This window comes from Danio aesculapii, chromosome 1 (genome assembly GCF_903798145.1).
Source record: "Danio aesculapii chromosome 1, fDanAes4.1, whole genome shotgun sequence".
NCBI classification, from domain to species: Eukaryota; Metazoa; Chordata; class Actinopteri; order Cypriniformes; family Danionidae; genus Danio; species Danio aesculapii.
In genome coordinates, this window is record NC_079435.1 from 53,867,503 (window position 1) to 53,881,900 (window position 14,398).

General features: G+C 33.4%; 1 protein-coding gene across 1 annotated transcript in view; it reads right to left on the reverse strand.

Annotated features, from left to right (window-relative positions):
- Positions 1-441: 441 nt before the first annotated feature.
- si:ch73-383l1.1 (receptor tyrosine-protein kinase erbB-4) overlaps positions 442-14,398 on the reverse strand; it is a 319,324-nt gene continuing 305,367 nt past the window's right edge. The window contains exons 22-27 of the mRNA XM_056462987.1: positions 14,057-14,132; positions 12,586-12,732; positions 8,393-8,490; positions 8,143-8,313; positions 5,857-6,157; positions 442-2,675 (exon numbers count right to left, since the gene is read on the reverse strand). Coding sequence (XP_056318962.1) covers positions 1,900-2,675; positions 5,857-6,157; positions 8,143-8,313; positions 8,393-8,490; positions 12,586-12,732; positions 14,057-14,132 — 1,569 coding nt within the window. The 3' untranslated portion in view covers positions 442-1,899. The remainder of the gene's footprint in view (positions 2,676-5,856; positions 6,158-8,142; positions 8,314-8,392; positions 8,491-12,585; positions 12,733-14,056; positions 14,133-14,398) is intronic.

The window sequence follows — 14,398 nt, forward strand, 5'->3', positions numbered from 1 at the left end:
GCCCAAAGCTAAACCCAGAACTGAAAATAAACACTAATGGCAGGAGTCGAGACGAGAGAGGAAAATGACAACAGCCAATCAGAGTCAGAATATCTGCCGATGTTTTCACTCATCCATAGTGTTTTAAAGATTAAATGTTTGCGCCTTGAATATGGGAGTCTCCCGTATTTAAGACATGTCTCCCACCACTCTCCCATTTTGTTATTTCTCCCACAAAACTCCCATAATCTATCTATCTATCTATCTATCTATCTATCTATCTATCTATCTATCTATCTATCTATCTATCTATCTATCTATCTATCTATCTATCTATCTATCTATCTATCTATCTATCTATCTATCTATCTATCTAGATATCTGTCTGTCTGTCTGTCTGTCTGTCTGTCTGTCTGTCTGTCTGTCTGTCTGTCTGTCTGTCTGTCTATCTATCTATCTATCTATCTATCTATCTATCTATTCCCCCCCCCCACACGACCTGGTCCTCACCTTTTTGGTACAGTCTGTAACATCCCCGGTCGCCAAATTTGATGTAGTATCTGATCGCCACGGCCACCCGAAACCCGGTCCATAGTACAGTTACTAACACCACAAACACTACCACGCCCCAAGGTTCTCAACTGTGTTACTCAAACACCCCATTTCCACCTCTCCCAATCTCCCGGCATTTCAGAGACAAATGTTGGCAGCTATGTTCTTTAGTCTGAATTAGATCTGAAAAAATCTGTTAATTTAAAAACAGCTAATAAAAATAGCATGTTTTTCTAGGGGAACCTTTTATCGTAAGAAATATTTTTATCTTAATACTCAACAACATCACATATTGTATACTGTTACAGTATCGTGCAGCCCTAATGAAAACCTATGTCTGGTCTTTCAGTATGGTCCATTGTTTCAGTGTGGATGAGAGATTCTCTGAAAACATTTGCTAACTGGTGGACCAATCCCAATTCTATTTTTGTAGCTCTACCCTAACCGAGTGTTATGGGAAGGGCTTCAAAACTTAGCCCTAAGAAATGGGAAACCAATACAGCACCTGCACACGTCATCATATGTCATCGTGATCTCTTGCTTCATATGAGATCAGACGATCGCGACTGCTGTAGTTATTCCAGTTGTGTTATTGTTTGGTATTTATCTTCAGGAAATCACTGAAGGCATATATTATATTATCATAATGATCTAATGTGGCAATAAGATCGTACAGTAGTTGTACCGAGTTGTACAGAGTATTATTTATGCTATCAAATAAATTACCCAATAAATTGTATTTTTTAACGCCTATCCCATCCCCAACCCTAAACCAAACCATCACAGTACTGTAAAAATATTAATTATTGTAATACAGTGTCGTAAAAAAATTATGCTATATTAATGTGTATATCACACTTCCGGCTGGCCGCGTATCCGATCTAGACTTTACCCTTGGATACGAGTGTGGTGCTGAAAAATCTTTGTTCGAAGGGGAATGTACCCCTTGCCTTTAGCCCTACGCCTTCAAGCTAAAGAGAATTGGGACACCTCTACCCCTTCAAAGGAACGCGCAAAACAAGGGGTTGGGGTAAGGGGAAGGGCTAAGGGGTAGAATTGAGATTGGGCCTGAATGTTCGATCAGTGTAGCTTCAGATCTTCATTGACATCCTGGTTTGAGGCTCATTAAAATACCTGTAGAAGGGAAACAAAAGTTCTTGCATGGCGAGGTGGATGGGGATGAATGGAGTTGTGTTGAGTTGAATTAAGTTGAGTTGACCTTTTCCTTCAATGATTTTTTTGTTTTGTCTTATAACGTCTGTTCAGTGGCTTACGTTATTCGCATTCAACGTTTTTTGAGGATAAAAGGAAAGACATTTAAGGTGCTGGTAGAAGAACCAGGCTCTACAGAGCATGGAGACCTGGATGTTAGACCACAGTGTTCCTCTGCCGGTATGGAGGAGGAGGCAGGACCATTCCCGGCTTCATACCAGACAGATATTCTGGGTTTTCTGCCACTGGAGGCTGAACGCGGCCGTTCTGCTTGTAAAGGAACTTGTTATTGCAGACCGCCGAAGAAGGGTCCTGGGAGATTTGAGGTGGAGGAAGGCTGTGCTGCCAATACTCTGGATTGTCAAAGCTGTTTTTGTACATCTTGTCCACTAAAACGGTCCCAATCTGGCTGCCTGGCTGCACCGGGTGACCTGGTAGTTTACCTGCCGCCAATTGAAACTGTTGTGGTGAACGGTTGGATTTGCTCAGGTGTCCCTGTTGGACTTGATGGCTCACTAGACAGATCTGACCTGCTGATGGGCCGGATTTGACGGCGTGATCGTGACCTGACTGAACTGAATGTGCATGGTGATCGTTTTGGCTCATGGGTCCGGGGTGCACCGGCTGAACTGGAGGTATGGCGAAGTGAACATGCGGCCCGTGGCTGTGGTGATGGGGTTTACCCGTCTGTGAGATATGGCCAGCCGTGGTCACCTGTGCTGGGATGGAGACTCCGTTCTTCCGTAACATCTCCTGGTGGATGTCACTGGCGTTGTTGAACGTGTTGAGGTAAAGGGGCTCGTTGATGTACTCGTCTTCACATTTAGGCTTTCCGTCAGGGGTGTTGTGGTAACCCGGGTTGTCCAGTGCGTGAACGTCTTTGCTTTTGCGTCTCGTTACGAAAGGATTCTCCTCAACGGGATTCAAATGATCTGGAAAGACGACATAGATAAAACATAATAGGGCTGTGCAATATGATGATATATTGTGTGTTGTATGGACAAAATAGAAATAGATAAAATTCAAATTACGCTCTATCTATTATTTCGTGCTGTCACAAAATACACTGTTTACAATAATACTTTCAAAATTTATAGACGATTTCAATGTGGTCATGTCATTGGCCCATAAACATTTCCTGCTTGTTATCAAACTATTTCATAACTGTAACAAGAGGCAATTCAATCATAACTTCATTTTAAAACAGTTATCATAACATTATTTATTAACATGTGCCTCTTTTTGGATTATCAGAAGTTATAGAAATTAAGAATGTAAAACAGGAAATACGTTGGGACCATTGTTATGGTTTACATCCCTCAAAATAGTCTATATGAGCTAATCTTTACATGGTATCACAGGAATGCAGACAGCATCGTGGGAAAATGTACAATCTTGATATTTTATTTTGCGATCTTTTATTCTATTTTATTTTCAAGTTAGACTTACATTTACATTTAGTCATTTAGCAGATGCTTTTATCCAAAGCGACTTACAAATGAGGACAGGGAAGCAATTTACACTACTATAAGAGCAACAGTGAATAAGTGCTATAGGCAAGTTTCAGGTGTGTAAAGTCTAAAAGCAAAGCATTAGTAATGTTTTTTTTTTTTTTTTTTGTAATCATTTGTTTAATGCGCTTTATGTTATATTAATGTTTGTTTTATATGTTAACATTTTTAACAAAACATTTGTCCTGAAGTTCTAAATTAAATAAGAAATGAGTACATTTCGAAGTATACACTTAAAATGTAATAAAGAAATTGTTATTTTCTGATTGAATCTACAGTAATGGTGATATATCGTCATATATATTATTATCAGGATATGAGATGACTTGTGAGATGAGATTTTAGTCATTCAAAGGATCTAGAAAGATGACATAGATAAAACATCATAGGGCTGTGCAATAAGAGTACAAAAAAAGTGTGTGGTTTCATATTATGCTCTATCTTTTATTTTGTGGTGTAGCAAAATACATTTTTTTTGTTTATTGTAATATTATTTCATACTTTGCATGAGGATAATATTACATGCCATCACAGGAATGCAGACAGCATCATGAGAAAGTTGCAATCTTGAAATATAATGTATACATTTAGCATTTTATTTAGTGATATTTTTATTTTTTATTTATTTTTTTTATTTTTTATTTAATTTTTGTTTATTTTTGTTAGACTTCTAATCATTAGCCTTTAAAAATAGCGTTATGTTTTATTATATTTTGTTATATTTTTAATTTTTTATCATATTATATTTTTTCAACCAAAAAAAATCTGTAAAAATTTTGACCACATGTAAATGGATACATTTCTAAGTATACACTTTAAACGGTAAAAAAACAACAACAAAAAAAGTCCTTTTCAGATTGAATCTACAGAAACGGTGCTATACCGTTATATATATCATCAGGATATAAGATGATTTATATTGTGAGATGAGATTTTAGTCATCATAGTTTCAATTAGACTGAAAGTGAATATTGGAATTGATACTTGAAAATTTCAAACTTGTATTATTTGTTACCTTATGTGTAGAAAGAAACATAATGAATCATTCACTAACCTAAATACCCAATTTCGTCCCCATTTAACATTTTACAACAAAACAACAACAAAAACACATTCTAAAACTATAGTAAATATGGCCCATAAAGCTTACGCGATACATTCCAAAGAATTACTATGGCATTATTTGTTGAACACATCAAAATTGTAATTGTTATTGACTAAAAATACTGCTTCTTGACATCTGCTCTTACTCTCCTTTGAACATTTTAACATTGCTGATAATTTTTTTCACTCTTTCAGTACGTTTAGTTCACAAAATACATCTCTAATTTGAAAATCTCAGCGATTCAGTAATTTTTGTCATTTTAAAAAGAGAACATTTAAAATATTATTTTATATTTTTAACAAGCCTTCACAAGCTTTCATGTTTGCCGTTGCCAGATGCCAAAAGTTTAAATCACCTAGCTTTTCTATTAAAAGCACACATTCTGGCAACAATAAGCAATACAAAGCACTTAATTAGGAATTATCTGAAACAGTATTAATAATTTAAGTTTTAGTTTTTGAGAGAAATGAATCACATGACCACGATTATGATCAGTATTTTTGAGCAAAATATTTGTAATGATCACTTTAATCCTTATGCAACCTGACAGAAGTATAAATAAAATGTTTACCTTGACTAAAACCACACATAATTCCCCAAACTTTTAGTCAGCTGAAGATTTAATAATTAAAAGGTAGGAAATACGGGGGAAAAAATAGTAAAATAAAATAAACTAAATGAAATAAAACAAAATAAAACAAAATAATAATGATAATAAAAAAACAAGAAAAAAATGTAATAAAAAAAAGTAAAAAATGTATAAATAAAACAAAATAATACTAAATAAAATATTCTTTAATTAAAAACAAAAACAAACCAAAAAAAAATATATACACACACACACACGCACGCACGCACACACGCACACACGCACGCACACACGCACGCACACACACACACACACACACAGTTGAGGTCAGAATTATTAGCCTCCCTGAATTATTAGCCCCCATGTTTATTTTTTTTCTCAAATTCTGTTAAATGGAGAGTAGATTTTTTCAACACACTTCTAATCATAATAGTTTTAATAACTCATTTCTAATAACTGATTTATTTCAACTGATTTATTTCATTTCTAATAACTGATTTATTTTAATCCTTCTGACAGTAAGATTAAATACAGCTTTAAGTGACATTTAAAGGCTTAACTAGGTTAAATAGGTTAACTAGGTAGGATAGGGTAATTAGGCAAGTTATTGTGTAACGATGGTTTGTTCTGTAGACTGTCGGAAAAAAATAGCTTAAAGGGGCTAATAATTTTTAACTTAAAATGGTTTTTAAAAAATTTTAAAACTGCTTTTATTCCAGCCAAAATAAAACAAATAAGACTTTCTCCAGAAGAAAAAATATTATCAGACATACTGTGAAAATTTCCTTGCTCTGTTAAACATCATTTGAAAAATATTTAAAAATGAAAAAAAAAAAAAATTCAAAGGGGGCTAATAATTCTGACTTCAACTCTCATAAAATCCGATAAAGCATAAAAAGAGAACATACTTGTGGAGATCTTGTCCTTCATAGGGGACATGTACCCATCCTCATCTGTATCTTCTCTCTGTGTTTTCTCTCCCAGCAAGACAGTGGGGTCTGCACTGTACCGTTGACCACTGCTGTCCTCCACTGAATGAACCGTGGCCTGTTTCTTCAAGCTGCCATTACAGTGTTGCTCCTCCACCAGATCCAGACCTGCTCGTTGTGCACTTCCCAGAACTGAGGGTCCATTTCCAGTAGCAGCCCCTTCATAAAAGCCTGTTACCTCCTCAGGACACCTACTTCCATCATGATACCCAAACTGATTCTGATCACAAGAGGAACACAACATTAAAGTCTACAAGAATCGGAAGCTGCGACCGTTTTTTCACAATATTGTGACGCAGCTCCTAGAGAACTGAATGTTAAACAAGAAAACAGTGGGCGTGGCTTGTTTGTTCTACTGTGAGCTGATTGGATCTAGTAAAGTGGGCATTTTATTAAGAAAGATCCGGAATTGGGTTTCGGGAGAGTTACAACCTGACACAGTCAGACATTGACTCCTCACCATTTCTGTCAAAACTGACAGTTGGAGGGGTTTGGTTAAGTATGTTAGCCATGCCAATACCTCAGACAGACATAATCTGACAATATAACTGAAGATAAAACAAGAACTGTTCATTTAAAAGATTAGAAGGGCATTTTTTTTTCTTAATGACATGCACAGATGAATTGTTCATCACAAAACTAGCGATGCGAGCTACCAAAATCATATGGTTAGTTTTGAGTTCAGTTGCACTTTAATTAAAAAAATAAGTAATTTGTTGATACATTGAGCAGCTATTGATATTTCTTGCTTATATTGTTATTATTTAGCTTTTAGTTCTGTTGAAAAATACATTTTTAAAAATAATGCAATAAGAACTATTTGGAGAGATCACAGCATAAAAACCAAAATGTGAATGTAAAGATGCTTATTGCAAAATATGTAGTGAGTTTAGTGTTTTGAACACTGTTTTGTAGATTCTAGATACACTTTTCAAACTTAAGTGTAAAGAGGAAGTGGATGCAATTTTGCCTTTTACTCAGCTGAAATGAAACACTGTGACCAACTTGCCAATGGAGAGAGTCTATTCAAACAGTAATAATGCAAGAGTATAGTGGTCAGTGCCAATGAGCCTCAATGTTTCATGCTGAAAAGACATGCTCATCTGCAATTTGAAGTGCTAAACATGGACTGTTGTATATTTTTAAAGAAATGTATGTTACTTTTATTTAGCAAGATGCACTATACATATTTACGTATATCTGAAATAAATTATTCTTGAAACTTTCATTCTACAATTCAGAAAAAATATGTCATAATTCATCCAAAAATATTGAGCAGTATATACATTAAACAGTACATTACAATTGCATATTATATATATATATATATATATATATATATATATATATATATATATAAATATTTTATATTCTCTAATTTCTTATATATTGTAATTTCTAAGTCATGAAAATACACAATATTTAATATATTTAAATAATTTAAAAAATAGAAATGTTAATTAATATTATTCATAGTTGATAATATAACTTTTGATTGTGCTGATCAAATATATGTATTTAAACCTCAAAATAAATAATACTGAAAACATAGAGTTCAAAAGTCTGGGTACACACACGCATGCACACACGCGCACACGCACACACGCACACACGCGCACACACACACACACACACACACACACACACACACACACACACACACACACACACACACACACACACACACACACACACACACACACACACACACTGTACTGTATAAAATGTATAGAAATATATAATAAATAAATATATATAAATAAATATAAATAAATAAACATAAATATAAATAAATAAATAAATAAATATAAATATTAATAATTAAATAAATAAATATAATATAAATAAATAAATATAAATCTGAATAAACAAATAAAAATAAATAAATATAAAAAATAAATATAAACAAGTAGATTAATAAAAACATAAATATAAATATAAATAAATATAAATAAAAATAAACAAACAAATAAAGAAATATAAATAAGTAAATAAATAAATAAATAAAAACAAATATAAATAAATATAAATAAATAAATATTAATAAGTAAATAAATAAATAAATTAAAATAAATTAAAAATAAATAAATAAATAAATAAATAAATAAATAAATAAATAAATAAATAAATAAATAAATAAATAAATAAATAAATAAATAAATAAATAAATAACTTTTGCATTTTACAAAGTGGCATAGTGCTTACCTGATTTGAATCTACATGTGGGTGTGGTATATGGGAAGTAGGAGGGGCATTTAGGGAATGAGGAACCAGGTACTCGTCAGCGTCCATCAGGTCGTCCAGCTCCTCCTCATCCAGAAGACTCTGGAAGAACTTGCTGTGGTTTGGGCTGGGAAGCTTCATCCTATCATCACCCTGAGATTTGACACAGCGTTCAGTGTTTGGGATCATTTCAATATAACAGCGTCAAACTGCGAGTATAAGCAGTCCTCACCTGTATGACGAGGTATCTCTGCGGGTCTCGGGCCATACGGCTGAACTCTGCGGCCAGTTCTTTAAAACGTGGACGACTATCAGCATCAATCATCCAGCCTGGAGGTGAAGACGGACAATAGTATGTCAACAATACAAATTTTTAAGTTTTCAGGTAAAACAGATCTTCTGAATGTACAGTTGAAGTCAGAATTATTAGCCTTCTTAATTATTAGCCCACCTGTTTATTTTTTCCCCGATTTCTGTTTAACGGAGAGAAGATTTGTTCAACACATCTTTAAACATAATAGTTTTAATAACTCATTTCTAATAACTGATTTATTTTATCTTTGCCATGATGACAGTAAATAATATTTGACTAGATATTTTTCAAGACACTTCTATAAAGGCTTAACTAGGTTAATTAGGTTAACTAGGCAGGTTAGGGTCATAAGGCAAGTTACTGTATTACGATGATTTGTTCTATAGACCATCGAAAAATATACAGCTTAAAGGGGCTAATAATTTTGCCCTTAAAATGGCTTTTAAAAAATTTAAAATTGCTTTTATTCTAGCCGAAATTAAACAAATAACACTTTCTCCAGAGGAAAAAATATTATCAGACATACTGTGAAAATTTCCTTGCTCTGTTAAACATCATTTGGGAAATATTTAAAAATGAAAAAAAAATTCAAAGGGGGGCTAAATCTACGTGTTTTGATGAATTCTGCGATCCTGTGCCTTCCTGAAGTGAACCCAGGTATGACAGCTATATTGTTTGTTGTGTTTCACACGTCTATTTTCATCAGAAAATTCTAATAAACAAACTTTTCCCTTTATTATTTACTGTTTTATTATTTATCAAAATGTGTTCCACACATGATTATGTGACTTTCAATCACTGATAATGCAGAAAATGCATCATGTTTAAACTGATTATGTTCACAGTCTCAATTCATTCATCCAAAATTCTGTGAAATTCTTCAATCTGCAATAAATTCCTTTTCTATGAGTGGATTCTGTGTTTCCGTCCATGTTTTCCATATCACCGAAATCACAGGCCCTTTATATATTGGCTTTGGCGTTTACTTGATCCTAATTTCTTAATTTCATTTAATTTCCCCTCCAATCTGACACATTAAACAAATGGAAAGCAATAAAAGTGGATTCAGCGGAGAATATTACATTCTCTGAGGTGTTATAATTGTTATGTTGAATCAAATCATAAACGGCGGCTCACAGTCAAATCTGATTACGCCAAACAGATCTAATCTGGGTCTCTTTTCACTTCTTAGTGGAATTGACTGTGCCAAAACAAATTGAGCGTGAGAGCATAAAGAGAGCTGAATAAAGCGGTGACAGCTAGTACGCGACAAATCTACTGTATCAGTTATGATTTGGCTATAGCTTTTCATATCTCGACGCATTAGCAACTTGCCAAATCATACGTTATAAAGGGATAGTTCATCCAAAAATACAAATCCTGTACTCATTAAATCACCCTCCACTTTTTCCAAACCACATTTTACAGTTAGTCATTCTGCAATGATTTTATCCAAAGTGACTTGCAATTGAGAAGGCATTCAGCAATTCAACAAGAACAGGCAATACACACAATACGTGTGTAATTATACAAAGCAACTGTTGTACTCAACGAATTGAGTGCTAGATTAGGGCGGAGGGAGTTTTTATTTAAAAATTTGTATAGAGATACACAGTAGTGGTGACACAGTGTGTAAGACATATGCTGAATAAGTTGGCGGTTCATTCCGCTGTGGTGACCACTGATGAATAAAGGGACTAATCCAAAGGAAAATGAATGAATAAATATACAGTTGTGTGATTGTTGTACAAAATGTTGGTTAAAGTGTCAGAGAGATGAAAGACTGTATTTTCTACAGGTGGTTTGTCAAGCCCACTCAACTCACCACACTCAAAATTGCATAATGTTTTGAGGTTGTCATGAGGGAGAGAATCTTTTTCATTCATTCATTCAATTGATTTCTTTTCGGCTTAGTCCCTTTATTATTCTGGGGTCGCCACAGCAGAATGAACCACCAACTTATGCAGCATATGTTTTAAGCAGGGGATGCCCTTCCAGCTGCAACCCATCACTGGGAAACATTCATACACACACATACACCACAGTCAATTTAGCTTACCCAATTCACGTATACCACATGTCTTTGGAAACCGGAGCACCCAGAGAAAAGAATCTTCTTGAACTCAAATAAATTAATTTTTTTCAAAGTTGAAAACTGCTAACCACTGGCATCCATAGTATTTTCCCCCTATTATGAAAGTCAGTGGCTACTGGTTTCCATTCATTCATTAATTTTCTTATCGGTCACTTTATTATTCTGGGGTCGCCACAGTGGAATGAACCGCCAACTTATCCAGCAAATGTTTTTATGCAGCAGATTGCCCTTTTAGCTGCAACCCATCATTGGACACCCATACATACTCATTCACACACATACACTATGGACAATTTTAGCTTACCCAATTCTCCTATAGCTTATGTCTTTGGACTTGCGGGGGAAACCAGAGCACCCGGAGGAAACCTAACACGGTGAGAACATGCAAACTTCACACAGAAATGCCAACCGACCCAGTCGAGGCTCGAACCAGCGACCTTCTTGCTTTGAGGCAACAGCACTACCTACTGCGCCACTGCGTCGCCTACCGGTTTCCAACTTTCTTCAAAATATCTTCTTTTGTGTTTAACAGATAAAAAACTCTTAAACATTTAAAAGTAAATGATGAGCAGATTTTAATTTCTGAGAGGGGGTCCTGGTTTTATTCATAGGGTTTCTCTATAATTTTGAACCCAATTAAAGATATTTTTAACAATGTTGAAAGCCGCTAACCACTGGCATCCATAGTATCCCCCCCCCCCCAATATATAAGTCAATGGCTAGCGAGTTCGAGCTTTCTTCAAAATATCTTCTTTTATGTTAATCAGATAAAAAAAAAACTACATAAACATTTGAAATCACTTATGTAATGATAAGTACAGTGGCTCAGTGGTTAGCACCGTTGCCTCACAGCAAGAAGGTTATTTGCTCAAGTCTCGGCTGGGTCAGTTGGCATTTCTGTGTGGAGTTTGCATGTTCTCCCTGTGTTGGTGTGGGTTTCCTCCAGGTGCTCCGGTTTCCCCCACAGTCCAAAGACATGAGTATAAGTAAACTAAATAAACTAAATTTTCCAAAGTGTATGAATGTGTGTACGGATGAACATGTATGGGTGTTTCCCAGCACTGGATTCCAGCTGAAAGGACATCCGCTGCGTAAAACTTATGCTGGAATAGTTGGTGGTTTATTCCGCTGTGGTGATCTCTCAAATAGAGAGTAAGCCGAAGGAAAATGAATGAATAAAAATGATATGAACATTTTAATTTCTGAGAAGAGGTCCTGGCTTTATTCACAGAGTTTCTTTATCTTTTTAAACACAAATAAATATGTTTTTAACAATGTTGTCCACTGGCATCTATAGTATTTTCCCCCTCAATGGCTACAGGTTTCCAGCTTTCTTCAAAATGTCTTCTTTTGTGTACAACAGATAAAAAAAAAAATACCTCATAAACATTTGAAACCACTTGAGTAAATGAGTAAATTAAAATTTCTGGCTGACATTTTCTAGAATTGTCCCTTAAGGATGGCAGAATACGTCTTGATCTTATTGACATGTAAAAACCATTGTATTCTTCATTTTCCCTCAAAGGGAAGATATCTTTTTTTTACTCAATGTTATCTAATGTAGGGTGTCCTTCTCTTAACTCCTTGAAAGATATATGGGGGAAAAGACTGTGGAACAAATTTTAGTGAAGAAGAATGTCTGTTCTGGTATATTTTTCAAATGTGCCACAATATCAAATCACAAGAAAAAAATTTATTCTTTTACAGAACTTATTCAACACCAGTTCATCTAAATAAGATATTTCCTAATGTTTCTCAATGTTGTTTTAGGTGCAAATCCAATGTTGGTAAAGTGATGCATGTATTCTGGGACTGTGACATGATTACAATTGTATAGGATGACATGAGACACCTATACCACTGTTCTGTCATTGTAAATATTTAAATAAACGTAAAAAAAATAAAATAAAATGATTTCTTGCTGAACTGTCTCTTTAAAGGCAGTACATGAATAAGATCTTTTCAAAAAGTAAAGCATGCTGTACGAACAGATTGTAAAGTCTGCAAAATGACTCACATTTGACCATGACCATGTAGACATCTATGGTGCAGATGGGCGGCTGAGGCAAACGTTCGCCTTTCTCCAGGATGTCTGGAATCTCCCGTGTGGGAATCCCGTCGTAAGGCTTTCCTCCAAATGTCATCAGCTCCCAGATAGTCACTCCTGAGTCAAACACATGAACAATATTCAAAGCTCATTATTAGTCTTCCTGTGATTTTTTTCCCCAAATGTTTCCAAAATGATGCTTAACAAAGCAAAGAAACTTTCACAGTATTTCCTATAATATTTTTTCTTTTGGAGAAAGTCTTTTTTGTTTTATTTCAGCTAGAATAAAAGCAGTTTAAAACTTTTTAAAAACCATTTTAAGCTATTATTAAAATAATATACCATTAGTCTCCTTAAGCAATATTATTAACATATATATATATATATATATATATATATATATATATATATATATATATATATATATATATATATATATATATATATATATATATATATATATATATATATATATATATATATATTTAATATAATATTATTATTTCGGCAATGACTTACAATAACTTTATTTGTACAATAACTTGCCTAATTACCCTAACCTGCCTTTTTAACCTAGTTAAGCCTTTAAATGTCACTTTAAGCTGAATACTAGAATCTTGAAAAATATCTAGTAAAATATTATGTACTGTCATCATGGCAAAGATAAGAGAAATTAGTTATAAAAATGATCATGTTTAAAAATGTTTTTTAAAAAAACAGAAATTAAGGTAAAAATATACAGGGGGGCTAAAAATTTGGGAGGGCTAATAATTCAAACTATTTATTTTATGTGAAATCTACAAATAATGTGTTGTCTTCACTTACTTTAGATTTAAATGGGTCATGATTTAAGAAATTACCAAACAAACCACTCTATAACTTTCAGAACTTGTCCGTGTCCAAAAGCTTTTACTGAAATCAAGCGGCAAAACAGCTTGTTTTATATTTTGCCTCAATATGACATCATAGTTTATCTAAAGAGTGCCTCTGCAGAAGATTGACAGCTGCTTCCACATCCCTCCCTCTTTTGCCCCGCCCATTTGTTCAAGCATACTATCATTTAAGCAAGTGCAAAAACTTCTTGATTTAAAAATCTTTCTAATTATTCACAATAAAAAAATGATAAAAATGTTTAATTCTTTAAAACTTACAATAAAATAAAATAAATAAAAATAACCAAATAAATGTAAATTTTAAAAAATATATATATATATAAACAAATTATAAATATAAAATAAAAATAACTAAATAAAAATAAACAAAAATAAATTAATAAAAATAAATAAATATAAAATAAAATAAATAAATAAACAAATAAAAATAAATAAAACAAAATAAAACAAAATAAAATAGAATAAAAATATATTTATATTTCTTCCTCAGTAATTCAATTTAAAATGTACTAGCTACGTAACAACATATTTAATATTGTAAAACTTACCGTAGCTCCATACATCACTCTGGTGTGTGAACTTCCTATAGTGAATACACTCCAGAGCCATCCACTTGATGGGCATCTAAGACAAAAATTAACAAATAACTTTCATGTCAACAGAGCAAATCTGACCATTTTTTTAAAAAAGATGAAGCCTGCAATAATGTTAAAAACACTTGGAAAAAGTGTTTGGAAAAAGTGTTGCGTAACAAAACTGCTCAACATTAACCCTTTAACTGCCTGGTTGACCTTTTATCGATAGAATGTCATTAAAGGGAGATAGCCCATCAAAATAAAAAAATCTGTAATCATTTATTTAACTAATTAAACACACTATATACATATAAA